The sequence below is a fragment of the Acanthaster planci genome, linkage group LG11 (assembly GCF_054643075.1).
Source record: "Acanthaster planci isolate LZ-2023a linkage group LG11, COTS_SCS, whole genome shotgun sequence".
NCBI lineage: Eukaryota > Metazoa > Echinodermata > Asteroidea > Valvatida > Acanthasteridae > Acanthaster > Acanthaster planci.
Window position 1 is genome coordinate 16659881 of NC_141787.1, and position 17746 is coordinate 16677626.

Genomic DNA, 17746 nt, shown 5'->3' on the forward strand with positions numbered 1-17746 from the left:
TGGTTCTCGTTAGGAATTTACAAGTAATTAAGAGTTTTGTTTACGAAGACGTGGAGCCAGTGGGGATGTAACAGGATTTCTAAAGATCACTTGTTTCTAAGAAAAAAAACACGCGGGAAATGCGGTACCAAGAGGGACCATGATGACCGTGCCTTTGCCAATAATCGGAAGCGACAGTCGTTAATGACGAAATTTCTCGCAATTCAACTGAAATGTTTTCAGAAGTCGGGATATGCAGTTTACCATTAAAAAGGCTGCTAGCCATAGCCTACATTTGGAGAGCAGTTCAACTCTGGTCTTGTACTACATGTATAAAACCTGTGCATGCTTCTCGGCCACAGTCATTTGTCAGGAATGACTGCGTTCGAAACCAAGTCGATGTGCAGTGTCATCGGTCGATACGCGTGTGATATTGCGCGTCTTTGTGCGATAATTCAATCTTATTGCATTTTTTTTTGGATAATTCTGCGATCAGCCAATCACCTCTCTTTTTAATTCACTGCTGTGAAATATTGTTTCAGAAAGGGAGATAGTTTCACGATTTCATGCAGGAACTACCGTAATCACGTGGAGTGATAGGGCAAATCACACCCATTCTCGCTACCCCTAAGAAAAAAGAATTCGTAAGTTACCTTAACAGAGTAGAATCTTCTGCTACAAAGCCACGATACGTATTAACTTCTGTACTCCATTCAGTACCTTGCCCATTTCAAGAAATCTAGTACTACGGATTTACCTCCAATACCAACATCGGTAGGCTATGCCACCCAAGAGCCTACGGACTCAGCCGGCGCCCTTGGCATAACTGGTAATTGAGGAGATTAATTAACTTAATTTATCGCCAATCTGAAGTGTAAATTACATTTGTACTTGAATTTTCACCAACTTCAACATCGTAGCGCGGTGGTTGGTCAACGTGTGCGCGCTAAAAACATCCCCTGGCTATACTGAAGTTTTGCGCCATAAATTTTCATCCACTCGCTGCAGTCTGCCATTTCTGTTTTTCCCATAAGAACAGAATTACCTTTTGAGTTGACCGCTTTGGAGTGTCAACATTCACTTTATAATTTCGTGGATTAAATCATTCAAGCGTAGGGCTGAACTTCTGAAATTTCTGTAGCTGAAGTGACATTCAATATTAACTTAGATTTGAAGTACAGAGCAACTGTAGGCATACCAGACTTCCAATCCACAAGAAGTTGAATGTAATACTTGAAAATTCACAGTATGGTTTTAGTCAAAAAGATAACATTTTGCTCGAAATGTTCATCCATCTTACAGGATCCTTGTTTGCGTGAACAGGTCACAGATCATTCATCCGATCCTAGTACCGAAATGTATTCCTTCAGCGACTCACTTTCGACCTTCAGGGTATGACGTCACAACCTTAGTGACGTCAATTGCGTGCCCCCAAAAAACCACACACACACACCCAAGTGTGTATTTGCCTGCAACTGGGGACCCCCTATTGTTCCTCTTTTGTTTGTACTTTAACTTTTTTAGGAGACCACCCATATGTTTTGTACACAGTTGTCAATCGGGGACCCTCTGTCAATCGGGGACCTTATTGTCCTCTATTGTTCAAGGTCCCCAATTGAATGCAGAAACAAACTCACCCCCACACACACAAAAAAACATAAAAAAAAATAAAACAAAACAAAACAAAACAAAAAAAACAAACCAGCAAGTAAAATTAGTGTTTTTCCCAACACACGAAACGAGCTTTTAGTAAAAGAGGTAAGCATTAATCATGCAATGTAGCAGGTACAGTCTTGAAGTTCGAAGGGCCAAAGTAATACTCGTTTCTTGGTTACTTTTTCCTCTGGCTCAAGCGCAATACGTACGGTCGACTTGTTTTGACTTATCCTTTTCCTCAGAAGTCCAGTCATATTTTGTAGGTTTATCTTTCAGTCTCAGTTTGCCATTTTTCGTCTCCTCAGTGGAACTACAAAACAACATCGGAACAATGATATCTCGGCAGTACCTGATAACAACTAGCCATGGATTGGACGACTCACTCCAAAGTGAAAACGACACAGACAGATTCGAAATGATCCAGAAACATCGCCGGAAATGTTTCACTCGATCCGTAACAACTTCCACCGAGACATTCCAGGAATTCCCTTGACGTTTCTCGGAATCCTGATGAAAGATGATGATCGAGACTTTGTCCCTCGTAGGGGCGAACTAACGCGACCCAGACATAATTTTGGGATGGGATTGGAAATACAGGCTCCAGCGACGACAAGCCAAGGTGAAATCCACTGTTATTCTGTTGTCTAGCCGAATAGGCAAATGATGAAATAAAAACAAACGTGATCAAATCCAAAAATAAATAAAACTTGAAATGTCAAGAACTGGATATTGTTTGAATAGATTCTGAAAACATGAGCAAAAAACCAACGCCATTCAAAGTGGCAAGCGAAGTTTGGAACTGGCATTTTCATTTCTCAAAAGTGATGCCCCATTCATTTCAACAAATGAATATTTCTTTCTTTTTTTACAAGAATATGTCAGTCAACTGTCAAATTCAAAATTTCAACTCCAAACTAAGAGGAACCAGGGAACTAAACTGAAAAGAACACTTCAATTAAATTAGAAATAATTGACACTGCATTTATCAAAATGGGATAAATTTGCCAAGGAAGTTAGACCTTCCTTTGGTTTTGTAAATTGGTGATTCTAAAAATGAATCTGCACAAAGGACATCTACCACAATCGATAAGTAAGCAAATAGTATAGAAACCCTGGAGTGGTTGACAATGTGGGTTCAAAGTGACTGTTAGTAAACAGGGGTGAGATTAACCAATGATAAAAATAGCTGAAAACAGCTGAAAAAAAAGGAATGAAGAAGCTGAACTTCGAAAATTTAATATACTTTTGTACACAGCCAGTGAGGAAAAAAGCTGAAATCCAAAACAAAGAAAGCCGATATCAGCTAAAAGGCCGAGAAATCTCACCCCTGAGTAAATGAACAAAACTCAAAAACAAATTCAGCACCTTAACCCTAACAGTCCTCAATCCTTCACCTGTTGGAGGATTGAGGACTGTTAGGGTTAAGCAAGTGTAGCACTAGAAGGTTTGGTGAAAGCAGACTGCAGTAACAGCAGGTGAAGCAAACTGCAGGTGCGCAAAAGTAGGTATAACAACAGCAAGGTTCAGCAACAGCAGGTGCAGCAGCAGCGGCAGGTACAGCAGCAGATGCAGCAACAGGTGGGCTCAACAACAGCAGGTGCACCACTGGATGCAACAGCAGCAACAAGTGGGCCGAATGCAGCAGCAGCAGCAGTATGGGTACAGCAACCACAGCAAATAGCACAAAATCTTTCACACCAGAAATCAAACAGTTACATAGTCTTCATTTCACTGATATAGTTGGTGTGCAGAGGTATTTTATTTCACTCAAAATTGAATCGTGAATAAAACAAACATCATGATGACGTAACAATGACGCAAGCACTGAGGATGAAATGCTGTAAAAGACGCATTATTCATGTTATTTTCTTGAGACTACACTGAGCTACACTATTTTTATCTACGAAGGGACTGTGTGATATATAATATAATTGAAAAGCATGTGATATATGTATATATATATACAGGAATTGGCAATATTAACCTATATATCGCTCAGTGTTTTAGGCCAAGTTACCATAGAAACCAGTCATTAAATAGATATACTGTCTCTTCTCTTTAGAAGCTAATATCTGGTTAACACAGATGTAGTCATTTGTTGCAAGAACACTGTGCTGGAGTTTATTTTTCACAGCTTTAACACATTTGAGTAGTTATACATTTTTTTGCAAGCATAGTTTTTAATAGCCGGTGTACGTAATGCATCAGAATGGTTGGCATGCATGTATGTTGCTCGGCAAAAGAGATTGCCTTTTATGTAGGCATTTCAACAATTGTGTCCTAGATAATACAATCCTGCTTACCTTTACATCTGTGTACTTTACATCTGATAGAAATTGAACCAGACAAGTTTTAAAAAGAACGAACTTATCAAAATTAGCAATGTTTCTTTGCACACACAAAATGGCACATACGGAATAATCCTAACTACATGGGGACAGCCCCATAACCTCTAAACTTGCAGCAAAACTGACATAAAAGCATTTTTTTTCAAATCTAAAATAAAAACATGGTAAAATCACACAGCCTTCCATTATGAAAACATCTGGAACCCATTCATAATGTTAATACAAAAAAAAAGCAGTAGAAAACTCAATAAGGACAATACTTGTCTTCTGCTTCAGGTGATTACTTTTGTTAGGCATGAATCCAACAGAGAAAGCACAGCTTCTCCAACAAACCTAAACATTGAATATTTATCATTTCTGTATCGAAAGATACTTGTATTCCTAACAGGCTTGGCAATAAATTTCTAGCTTGAAGTAAATTGAAATTTGCAGTTTGAAAAACAAACCATCAGGATACAGCAAAAACCCAACAATTTAGCCTGACAATCCACTTGGCTTGAACACAAACAAACTAAACATTCCGCCTAGTCACCCAGCCAAATTGTGGCAAAAGACAAACAAGTTAAACAGAACTTCTTTAGAGCACTTTAATAATCAAAATAGAAATGTTTAAAGCAGTTTGCATAGTTATTTTAAGACAACAGTATTTAAGTACAAAAAGAAAAGCAATGTTTAAGCTTCTAGAGACTAAGAACTGCACAGTAAAACAACTCCCAACCACTCTCAGTTTTTCTTAAACACATTTAAAGATCCCTTTGTTTCAGTTATTGTCCAACTGTTACATCTCACATACACTATCCATACATCCCAACCAAGGGAATTAAGCAACACATTACATGGAATGTGAAATCAACAACTAACATCTGTGAGAGTAGTAACAATGGGAACAAGACTAAAACCAACTCTTTGATGTGAACTGAAAAGATAAAGTGTGTGAGTTGGATTGGATCAGAGTATCAGATACTTTTGATGACTGAATATTTGACCGATGACTTTTTGTTTAACAGGTTGATGAACCAACCGATGTATTGATAAAATGCTCACTGATTTACTTGGCCAATAAAAAGTCCACAAGAACAGTTGTTGGTTAATTAATTAATTCCAAAAACCATTTTACTCCTTCAAGATAAGAAAGGCCTCTCAATTAAAAGGTCTTTCAAAAAGGTCAACTTGTACAACTCACACAATGTAAGAACCTTTTCCAAATGGTTAATGCACAATTACTGGGCAAACTTTTTCAAACAAAAAGGATTAAATGTAATGTTGGTGTGCTAAAAGATTAATTAATTGCATTTGAAAAAACGCACTACAAAATTAGGACTAAGGAACTCTTCTCCCACAAATACCATGAAATTATGCACTATTGAGACAACTCTTGACAATAAATGTTTTGTTCCAAGAATCACATGAAATTTAAATATATTGTGGGGATTGTATGCCAGATTCCAGCAATATGACTAAACTTTGAGAGTTTTTGACAGCTCAGCCAGACCTGTATGATAAAATGCTGAGCAACTGGAAAATGTTTACAAGTGAACATACTCACATGGTTTCAGATCATGATAAAAAAAAATCCAGACAGTCATTAATTAGAACCTGTAGTGTCAATGCAACCGCTGAGCTAATGGTGCTGAATACAATCGAAAATGTAAGGTCCAAACTTGAACCTTCAGGTTTTGAAAAGCTCCCAAACCAGATTTGAATGAAGGATCAGTCAAGATTGAGCTTGACTGGGGGGGTGTAGGGAGTCAGGTTAGAAGAGAGAGTTCACATTCAACACGAAATCTGCCAATCTATATATTATGCACACAAATATAATGACACTGTTCACATGTCTTTCTCTTCAGATTCTGGGCAGGAAATGAGGAAGATATAAGTGTAATTTCAAATTGACCAAAGGACTGCATTCCCAGAACATGTTGGGAACCATCCTTTATAGATGAATGAATTTTACTGAACACCATTGTTGGAACTGATGCAGAATATGAAAGACCTATCTGCCTAGAAATTGGCAAATGGATGAGGGTGTGTAAATATACTGCTCTACAATATCACAGGCTTATACTCTAAGCTTCCTGATCTACTTTCTCAGGACTACAATTTTTCGCAGATACATTATTCAAAACTGTATAAACAGTTGTCTAACATTCTACAAAGTCTTTAGCTGTCTGAAGTATCATCTAAATGATCAAATGATAGAACAGTCAAATTTGGAGAGCTATGAAAAGGTCGCGATCAATGTTTTTGGGAGTAAACAGCAAGAAATACACATACTAACATCAATACAGGTATGGGCTTTGTACCCCAAGATCAATAGGCTGAATAAAAAAATGCATTTTTAAGAAATTTTACCATGTATTGTTTGTATATATTTATGTATAATCTTAATTCACATGTTAATTTGTACATGTATAAGTATTTTACCAAACTGATAACAAAAGAAGCAACGTTTTGTTGCCTAGATCAACTCGTTTATAAATTGTTCTGGCATTAAATATTTACATAAAAGAAAGCATGTGGTACATGTTTATCTCAAAGTAAGAAAGAATGTATAACACGTTGGCCCATTCAACAAAAAGCAAACACAACTGATTTGGTTAACATTTGGGTTTTTGTTTGTCTGCATGTTTCATATAGGTGTAAGCTTTATTACCTGTTCTTAAATTTTAAGTTTGAAGCAATGCACACTGTCCGTCAAACAACAAAACAGTTTTTGCATTTTCAGTTAAATTTTGAAAATTTTAAGGCAAGGCTAACTGAAGTATGATGCATGTTTAATGATTCAGAATCTTTAAGGTATGCATGACTATTTCATCCACAACCCATATTTTTTTCTGTGAGTAAAAAAATGTTAAGTGCTGTACAAGATATCTGGTGATTTAGTTCAATGCATTGCAAAAGTTTTTTGTACAGTAACTCATCAATATTTGGAACAGATATCAGGCAAAGAGAAATGAAATCGTATGATTTTTTTAAAACTATGTGAAAGATATATCTTGGGATATTGTGTCTAAAAAAATCTGTTTACTCTTAGGGTTACCCAGGTTACAAAAAGGAAAAAGACAATTTTATGTGTGTTTTTAAGCGAGAAAAGAAATTCCCCATATTTAAGTTGATCTAGGTTGCAGAAAATGGAATATTTAACTTGGTAATCACATCAAAGAATGACAATTTTTTACAAATTTTGAGACTTTGTCCATCAAAGCTGACAATTTTACAGTAAATAGCAATGGACATTTAGCAGACACAGTGTACAGTTTTACTTGGTCAAAGCTATGCTGCTGCAGCAGTTTTATACAAACGAAAAACAATGAAGACAAACACTGCTGATGTCTGACAGTGTAAGAAGGAATTACAACCACAAAGTAGTGGCGTAACTGGGGGAGGGAGTGCCCCCATGTGGATACCTGTGCCACCCCCCTTATTTGAAATCTGTGAATAATCTCCGTTATGTTTATGTAGCTGCAGTTTGGTTTCTTCTGGTACTCCTTGAAAAACTGTATGCACCCAGGTGGCCCCCCCGACATGGAGGCCTAGTTATGCCACTGCCAGAAAGCAGAACACATTTCATTCCTTTTTAGGGGTTACAGTAAGAAAGAATAAATGACATGTGCCCACACCTTGATGTTTAATGTCCAATTAACATTCTGGTCATTTTTTTTTTTCATGCTAATTTTTGACAACCCTGACAAGATGTCAATTGACAAACAACTTGTGAAGGATTCGACATTGACTTTTGGCAGTTAGTCTGCCTTGATTACGGGCACCAGTAACTTCCTTGAGTCAGCTGGAAATGACATGGCACAAAACCCGACTGTTGAACAAAGTTATCAAGGAACCCACTCACTCGTTTTTGTCACATCCAACATATGGGCTGACATATGACATTAAAGTGACATATGGGCATTTATCCTCCAATCAGAATTATTTTAATTAGCACAAAGGTAGTGTCAAAATACTTAGCTATGGTTTTGCTCAATATTAATTGTCTGCATTTGAGTATAGAAAGTTTAATAAGTGGCTTTATTTAAAATGTACGTTAACAATGCCGAAGCTATTATACAAAAATGGTTTGTGAATGAGATACCCCTCTGCACAAGTGAAACTGGGAACATGCTTTTAATCAACGGCAATAGAATCCTCACTGTCTTGATGAAATCCTTATCAACTGTGCTGTCTTGGCATGCTGGATGCCCAGTCTTGACGGCATTTCAATATCCAACATCTTTTCTACTCATGTTTAGTGAAACAGTAACTGTACGTAGCCATCATAACGAACTGGTTTGGCCTGCCAACTCTGAACATCAAACTGTCTCTACTGGAATAATGTGTCTGAATAAAGGTTCAAAGGACTGAAGGAAAATGAAGCTAGGTTGCATTGGTATTGAGGAAAGAACAACAAAAAGATCTGTGGGTCTGAAAGGTCATAAGCTTAGCTTGTTAAGCCCATTCATCCTCCTCAGTGTCTGAGTACCCTGCTAGTGTTCCACCATTTCCTTCCCGTCCATGCCTCCTTCCGTGCCCTCTTGACATACCTTGAGGGGCCCTACGGGGACTGTGAGCTTGGGTGCCATGACCACGCCCCTTTGAGACAGACCCTGGTCGGTATCCGTTAGGTAGACGGGGATCAACTCCTGATGATTCTGCCTGCTCCTGAGTACGCATCACTGCTTCGTACTGTGGTGGCCGGTCATCAATCGGAAATGGTGGGGGTGTGGATCGGGTCTCTGGATGACGGGGCTCTTTATTTCTTGGGTGTGAGGGAGGTTGCCTGACTGGACTTGAGTCTTTTGAGCGTGAGGTACCCGCTGAACGAGGTCTGGGCCTCGGTGTACCTGACAGAGAGGATGAGGATCTAGCCTCGCCAGGTACCGGGGGTAACCTGCGCCCGGGGGTACGACGCACCATCCCTGGACTGTACTCGGTCTCTGGTAAATGCTCGGCACTCTGTGCACGCTTGCTGGGTGTGGAGACGGGGCCAGAGATATCCCGTTGAGACGGCGAAGGTCGACGAGATTTAGTCTTACCTTCCTGACTGGGGGAGTCTTCTGGCCCTCGCTGGTCATATCGATGGGGTTGGCGTTTACCATTACTCATTCCCCGGTGTGATTGGTCCTCACGATTGGTTCGGTAAGTTGGGGAAGGGGGTAAATACGGATGTGCAGAGGGGTCCGGTAAGTCTACCTTTGGTATCCTACGTCGTATTGGTGATGGGGATCGCCCTACCAAAGCAAACGAGACCAACAGATGGTAAGAAAAAAATTCCAGTCAAATTGAGGCATAGAGTGGTGAGAAAAGGACTGTGAAGAAGTTTAGAAATAAGAAGGCTAGAGGAAGTGTTTATCACTAATTCCATAAGTAGACAGGTAAGTCAAAATCAACACTCATTCCTTTCTGTTCAAATTGACCAAACTGAAATATTGGAGCCTTCATGAAATTGGTCACATTGGAAAGCTTGAGTGTCTCTAAGGACGTATTTGCTTTCTTAAAATTTCTGAGTTTATGGGCTAAAGGAGCTTGGTTTCAAACATTTCGCTGGAGGCAAGTTTTCGAAATATTGGAAATTTGATGGAGAAAAACTTGTTTGTAAGAACTAGATATTAAATAAATGAACCACTACTAAAACAAGTGATAAAAGATTGATTTATTAAAAAAACTCATAATATCAAGAGAAAGAGATAAAGATTCCATATTAATGACTTTGTCTTCAACATTTTTACTAAATAAAATGAATAGAGATAAGCTTAGAAGAAGAAATGATGGAACAAACACATTCGACAAAGACGCGTGTTAAACAGAAACATTAAGATTACAACTTGATAATGTGAGTGAAATTATAAAAGGGATTATAAAAGGAAAGCTCAAAGATGAACAATGGGTTAATATGAGTTAATTATGATAGAGAAGTTAATTGAATTATTTAAAATGGTGCAAAATAAGAGAAGACTGCATGACAGAAACATAGCGTCTTATCAAAAGTTGAAATCAAACCATATCCCTTCAAAAGAAGACAAAATAAAAAGCAATTTAAACAGAAATGTGCATGATAATTTAAAAAAAAAGAAGGGAAAAAACCACATCTGTGCTTAAATAGGCAGCAGAAATTAAAATCAGCAACACATGAAGATCAAAGTCTGGTAAAACCTGAAGTATCATAAGATTTTCTTTTGGCGGATGGATGACGGCATCACACATTGCAGTGCCAAATAATTTGCATTAAAAGAAACTTTGCTTTGAGAGCAACAAGCAAGACTTCTTGGTGGAAAGCAAAGGAACTGCCAAGCTTGCATACAGCATGGGTTGGCTGTTGGAGATAATGGGGAAACGTTTGAAATCGATTTCTCTAGCACATTGACAGATTTGGGACTTTCTTGGCCATTAACAGGCAAACTTTAACATACACTTTTTATCTTATCTTTGATATATTTATGAAAAGTGGTGGCCCTAGTCAATATTCCAATTTTGTTTTCCAAATATCTGAAGTTCATTTTATTCTGTTTTCAAAATGGCAGTCTACCTTGACAATCTGATTAATATAAGATTAACAATTACCATGTCTATTTGTCTTAGTTTAAACAGAAAAACTTGTTCACACAAATGTTTTCTAATTTCTGTGAAGAGAGTCTTAAAGATGGTAGACATTTCGAAGATATTACTAGTTCCTTGCCTTAAAAAAATCTACCGATTTCTGACATGCAAAACCTAGATAACATCCGATTCAAATAGATAATAAATATATAGGTTTACAGGTGGAGGAAAGTTATCAGAGACTCTGCTTTGATCCTGAAAATTTCACCGACTGAGAATGCAGGAGCCAGATAGAACCAAATATGGTTGGCAGATGTGCAGGACTTAGGTATGCATAGGATGTGAAGTGTGTTGGCAAAGACTAGGCGCGGTTCTAGGATATTAAAAAAAAAAACCGAGGGAAGGAGTAAAATTGTCGAGTGTAGTGAACAAATTAGAAAGGATTTTCTCCCCAAAGGTTCCATCATTGTTAAGGAACTCAAGGGAAAAATGCACAGGTATTTTGATACTGATGTTTGGGAGGGATCAGTAGAGGGAGAGCTTTGTGGTATTTTTCTTTGGGGGGGTCATAACCCTCCCCTCGAAACCCCCCCCCCCCGTAGAACCGCGCCTGTAGTGTAGTGTTTTTGACTTGAGCCTACCTGACCCAAGCAGGGGTTGGGAAGAGGACACACTTTCCTCGGAGTCTAGCCTTTCTCTTCTGTTTGCACCCTTTGGGTTATGAACAAAAACCTCTCAAAAATTAGGCAAAGTAAACGTCCAACAGAATTAGTTTAATAACAAACATGACCGGAACAGAATAAACAAATTTAGTTGACAGACGGGGTTATGCAACAGCGCTACATGGATTATAAAAATCAGCAAATAAAATACCCGGATTTGTTGTCATGCATCGGTTAGAAATCATCAGTTGAAAGAAAATTACTTACATACAAAAAAAATCAAACAAAACAAAATTACATAAATATTGATGTAATAATAGATGTTGTTTGTGGAATCAAAATCAGTGTTTTGAAATCATGCAATTCAAGCGTGCATTTCAGCAGGTGTTATGGTGAATAAGTGAATTGAGCCACATGCATAAAAGCTGGATTGATGTCAAGCATTTCAAATAATACTGATGGCATATCACGGTGTCTCCAAAACAAAAACAAGCAGTAAGGCAGTAAGATGGAAGAACCAACAGACTCAGAGACAGGGGCATCATGGGGGCGGGGGGGTGAGGTGAAAAACAGGTTATATAAAATTTTTTTAAAAAGCATATCAGAAAGAAATAAAAAGGGAAAAAGGCAATAAAGAAAAGCAAACAGAACTGCCAAAAGTTGGTGCTTGTCTCTGAGTTTGAGAAGAGATTTCATAATTTGTTTGGAATCCATTGTGAGAATTTCAGAGAAATGTTTCTGACTGTTTTTTTTTCCGAAGTGCTTGAACAGAAGTGCAGAGGAGGTTTGATGAGAGTTGGATAGGGTTTTCTTGTGAAAAATGGAACTTTCTGTGAAGAATTGGAGTTCAAAGAGAGAGAGAGCAAGAGAGGTGTTATGAGATTTTGGAGGTTTGGGATTATCAGGAACTTTGTGGAAGAAAGTAACCAGATTAGAGGAGGTTGTGATGACTTGACAGGTAGGACAACAATGGGGGAAATAAACAGACACCGCAATGCCAGGCTAGGTGACTGATTTGACTTTGGTTGGATGGCCAGGCTATCTAATTCATGGACAGTCAGGTGATTAGGGGATATGTAAATGAAGTCACCTCATCTGGTCTAGGTCGGGCTCCCCTAGAGGTGTGCTTCCGTTGGTCTGGTACCGTGTCTCCCTCATACCGATCATCACCATCCGGCCTGATTTCCTCCCGGCTGTGTTTCCGTCTGTGTTTGCCAGAGGCGTGGTAATGAATATCCGCTTCTGTGTTATCGGTTTCCCGCCTTGGCCTACGAGTTGTCTCCCTATCTACTGAGCCTCGTTGATGACCGCGAGTACCATCTTTCTTTTCTATCTGTTTTCCTTGCCCATGAGTCTCTCCAATCATTGTGACATTGCGGTTTTCATCAACATAAACCCCCTCTTTGCTTGATCGTCTACTGCTCCTCCCCCTCGTGTGTCGCTCATCCTCTAGATACTTAGAATTGCGGTTGATTTCTTGATTGTCAGTGGGTGTGCTGGTAGAGATTTGGTTCTTATTTGGTTTGGAAGTTGCAAACTCTGGCATACTCGGGGAGGTGTATCGTTTGCCGGATTTGCTCCTATCGAATGAAGTGAGGCTTTGGGAGACTGGTATCCCAGCTGAGTCGACTGGGGAAGGTCTGTGGGGGAGGGACGGGGAATCAGTGTAATCATTGTCTTGGTATCGATCATCAGACCTCCAATGCCTGTCTCTATGTGGTCTAGGATGAGAACTTGGTTTGTCTAGTCTAATGTCTGCTTCTTTTCTTTTCTGACTGATCTTCTCTGGTTCTTGAGAATTATAAGACCCCCTCCTCCTAAGATTTGCATTGGCTTCAAGATGCTTGGAAGAATTTCTTAGTGCATTTTTTTTGTTAAGTGGTGACTGAGCATTGTTTGTACCGGTATCTTCAAACCTAACGTCTGATTGGGATAGTGAGCTGGGACGTCTTGAATGTGATCTGTTGAAGGATTCTCGACTTTCCAAACCTGGGTCAATTCTCACGTCCCGAAAACTTTGTCTGTGTCTACCATCTTGAGAATCTAACTCTCGTAAGTTGTCATAGCTGTAGGCATCTGAAAGCCGCGGCGGCTGGGCCAAGGTTTTCTGTGATTGGAAGTCGACAGAGGATGAGGAATGACCAATTTTCCTGTCTAAGTTATGCCTAGAGCTACTCCTACTTATGTTGGTTCGTGGAGGGTCATAGGACTGATGAGGGTCATCTAAGCTTGATCTATCCCTACTGGATTGTCTCTCTCTATAATACGGATCTTGAGGGGCTAGAGAATCTCTTTGTCGAGACCTTCCACGCTCATGATGGTTAGGTTTACTTCTAGAGGACTGAGGTGGAGGCTGGAGACTAGGTATTGGATGGTGGGAGGAACTGGCTGATGAATTTCTGTCCATTGACTGCTTGGGTTTCCAAGAAGATTAAAAAGAAGCATGGGAAAAAACAAGAACAAAAAATAAAAAGTAATATGTGACAAGACAGGAAATAAGCTCATCACCAAATTAAATGAGTGAACACAACCAGCCGTCAAAAAATACAAGCAAGTCAGCAATGATTGGAAAATTGATCATAAGAGTAATTTTGATTGACAGTAACCCATGGAATATCTCTCTAAGCCAGGATGATAAACGTAGCACAAATGTGATATAACTAAAAATAAATTGTACCAAATGATCAGAGAATGAATGATAGTTGCTCCATGCAATGACAATTGAACATGAGAAGCAAATGTGGTAGCATGAATGCTCAAATGGGATTGATGCTTAGACAAGGCTGGATAGAAAATGATGGATTAATACAACTCAAGAATGCCTCAGAAATTCAGTAGTATCAGATTGTGGTGGCTTCTTTACGATTTTTTTTGGGGGGGGGCTGGAACCAGTTTGCCTGAGCCTTTTTAAATTGCTTGTTTTTTTTTTGAGAACCAAAATGAGTATGTCAGACCAGAAATCCATATCTGGATTCAATGGAACACTTTAATACCATTTTGTCTGATCTGTCAAAATTTTATAATGAAATCTGTGTCTAATGACTTAATGTCAATCAATTCAGATTCGATCAGTCCAATCTGTTGATACACAAAAAGATAAAATAAAACACTTCAACATTTCTGCCTTGTTGTCAAAAGCATTTGTCAATAGCTGTTATTTTGCCTTTATCATACCAAACAAAAACTAGAATTAGAAAGAATGTAAGTTGATTAAAATGAACAATTTGAGGAGCTCTTTTACAATATTTAGTGAAATTTGCTGCCTTGTCTTAACATCCAAACCTTGGCAAAATTAAGTTGGCAATAATGAAAACCATGCATTGAGTGCAACACTGTGATTCAGAGTACTACTCCAAAAGCACAATATTCTCAACTTTGACAATAATGTCAAATTCAAAATCCAATCAGTTAAAAACAAAAAGAATCTACAAAGGCACAGCAATCAGCAGCAATCTTGGGTAAAGGTCTAGATAACAAGATACAGATAATTAATAATGATGCAATTGAGTCTGACATACATAGATTGTAAAACTCACCGAACCCTATTAACATTAGAACACTGACAAACGCTGAGGACAGTAACAGATCCACACTTAAAAAAAGTCGAGCTTGAAATTCTTAATCGTGAAGTACGTATTGATAAATTGTATCTTGCATGGCAATCAGTAGAAAAAAACACACAGAAATAGAATACTTTTTCATCACTTTTTTTTAAAATATAGCTTATAAAATAGTCACCATTACTGAGGCTTTTATACACAAACACAACATAACACATTTTACCAAAAGGAAATGAAAACAAAATTAAAAAAAATGACAATTCTCTAATGTAAAACATCTTTACATCACACCCTCTTCACAAATATGCAATAGTCTGAAATTTCTCCAAAAAAAAAAAAAAGAACATATTTCTTGTAACCAAAGAGAAAAAAACATACAAAACGAGGAAGACTTCTTTGGATTCCTACTTACCTTCCTATCAATGGACCCCGAGGCAGACCTTTGTATATCTGGTGCATCATGGTATCTTATATCAGCCATTTCAATGCCCTGTTTGTATGTAGAAATAACATACATCTATGTTACAATAGATAAACATGAAAATGAACTCCAAACATTTCCAAACTTCATCTTAAAGGCCCAGGAGATTGGGCAGAAATGTTCAACAGAACGACAGGGTTTGACCAAAATGATTATTGACAGGACTCTTTAATTACCAACACAAAAACCTTCAGATGTGTTAGGATGGTGTAATATATCTGTCAGTAAAAAAGGAAAATAGATGTCAGCAGGTTTCACATCTATCAAGTTTGGATTTTGTGATGACACATCAGACAGGTGCAGATCAGTAGGAACAAGAATATCATTCTTGATATAAGCAAATCTCAACTGCAACTCTTTTTTAAGTAGTAGCCATGTTGGCCTTTCAGTGATGTTTTTAAAGTTTCATACAAAGCCTACATGCACTCATCAGAGATAAAGAAAATCAGTTTTCATAATTGTGCTTGAGAATTATAGTTTACAGCGGGGTGTCTGGTGGTTTGGTTTGTATTTCCATACATCATAATTAGAACATAGAGAAACAATATTATTACAGGATAAAATAATAAATAATCGATGGCAGATACCAGACAGAAAGTGAGAGGTTAGTTAGTCTGTTGAAAAAAAGTCAATCCTAGAAACACAGCAAGCACCTGAAGGGTCACTGCCACACAGCAAGCTTTCTTACAGGGGAAAAAACCTCATCACTCTGGTTTTCATATTCAAACTGATATCCTGTGTTGTCCTGTGCCTCGTCATTATAATAACCCTCGTCAGAATACTGCTGCTCTTCCATGTGATCTACCAGAGTCTTCTACAAGGAGGGCCGGCAAAGATGCAAGGGATGATAGAGAAATGGAGGGATGCCAAATCCAAAACATGGGAAAGGAAAGGAGGTGGACATGCAGTTAACATGTTATTATGAAGTACAAATGCTGACCAATTCTACAATTGGGGTCTTTATATTTCAGCTCAAGTTTAATAAATACTGTTAAGACTCACACACTTTGAGTTCAAAATGTATCATGATATCGTGGACAACAACAAACAAATATGACATACATAGAACAATGAATCACTCAGAGGAGAAATCCTATCAAGGAGGAGAGGACAGGTACAGGTTGTACGTAGTTTGTGTATTTGAGCTGTCAACAAGGTTTACAATCTTTCAAGAATTTTCCGTTTCCACGTGAATGTGAAACATTCCCAGAATGAGGGGGGTGGGAGTTTGGATGTCAAGAGACACATGAACAGGTGGAAGGAAGAGGCGTGGCTCTAATGCTAGCTCTGTTCCATGAGAGTAGAGTATGGTTGATCCCCAATCAGGAAATAAATCAGCAGAGGAGACTTGGCTTACCAGACAGAAAGCCGCATACAACCAACTGGGGAGAATATAAATAGGCCTATAGGTCCGAGGACTTATACAACATGAAAACGTGTCAGTGATATGGGTTGGCATTTTGCTTCATTCTGAGGGAATTTTTCTTTGAAAAAGAGGTTCTTGAAAGGGATATTTGCCAAGAACTCAAGAATTAAATATTTGGGCCCCCCCATGAGGATTCAACTTGGGGCCTCCACAAATATTTAAAAAAAAAATACTACAAACTTCAGTCAAATTCTTCAGAATCAGAAATTCCCAGCAGAAATTTTCTTTCTCATCTACCCTTTTGCAGGATATTAACACATATGATTTGAATTCCCCGTAACTCTGGACACAGAACTGTTAATGAAATCCCTGTCCTGGCTACAATTTAAGCCACAGAATGCAGAAAATGCTCTGTCACTGCATGTACATGTACAAGGGAGCATACTAACAGGTGTATCTGAGCTACACATAACATGGGTAGAAATTCTCCTGCAGGTCGAGTAATTAGGAATTATACTTCATCAGAGATTTCTTGAAGGGGTGGCTTTGCCTGCTGTACCTGGAATCAGGTGTTTTAGGATGAAGATAGAGTGAAAAGAGGTTGAAGCACCTCCCTCCCCCTGGGGACAAGGAAAGGGAGTATGCTTAGCTAGACTGTTCCTAATGATTAATCATCACTTTAGGATATAAGTGGACTGGTTTATTCTACAGTATGATGATTTTCCTCTTGAACACCCTGGCCATTTAACATTGTTGTAGGGAGTGTGGAAAGACGATGGGGTTGAGCTAAAATGTGGCCAGACGACCACAGGATTGGCAGTGCCAGAAACCAAGCCCAGAGGGACTCACATAGGGTTGTAACTGATGGCTCCTACAGCGGTTTCCAAACCACAAGTTTGTCCTCCGAGATTCAATTAATGACTTGCTCTGGGTGTTGTTTTCAGCAAGTAATACCTATAAAGTTCTAGGAGGGTTGTCTGGAGGATATCCAAGCGTCATGCCCACTTTGGTGTGAATGATTTGGAAATCACAGATGTAGAATTCCATATGGATGTCACCATATCTGAGACTTAAGTGTAGCTCTATACTTCTTTCATAACAGAATATTTGAATACTTTCTCAGGACTTGCTTAATATCTTTCAGCATGTCATCAACCTCGCTTTTC

At 38.6% G+C, this 17746-nt stretch overlaps 1 protein-coding gene across 21 annotated transcripts in view; it reads right to left on the reverse strand.

Moving 5' to 3' along the window:
• Positions 1-3361: 3361 nt before the first annotated feature.
• Positions 3362-17746, reverse strand: part of LOC110976375 (voltage-dependent calcium channel type A subunit alpha-1-like) — a 160910-nt gene continuing 146525 nt past the window's right edge. For 17 of the 21 annotated variants that reach the window (XM_087143281.1, XM_087143283.1, XM_087143282.1 and 14 more), the window contains 4 exons: positions 15146-15223; positions 12264-13586; positions 11153-11222; positions 3362-9205 (listed from right to left, as the gene is read on the reverse strand). In XM_087143281.1, coding sequence (XP_086999407.1) covers positions 8424-9205; positions 11153-11222; positions 12264-13586; positions 15146-15223 — 2253 coding nt within the window. In that variant the 3' untranslated portion in view covers positions 3362-8423. Of the gene's footprint in view, positions 9206-11152; positions 11223-12263; positions 13587-15145; positions 15224-15902; positions 16029-17746 lie in introns of all 21 variants that reach the window. The other 4 variants (XM_087143299.1, XM_087143280.1, XM_087143298.1 and 1 more) reach the window with 4 other exon arrangements.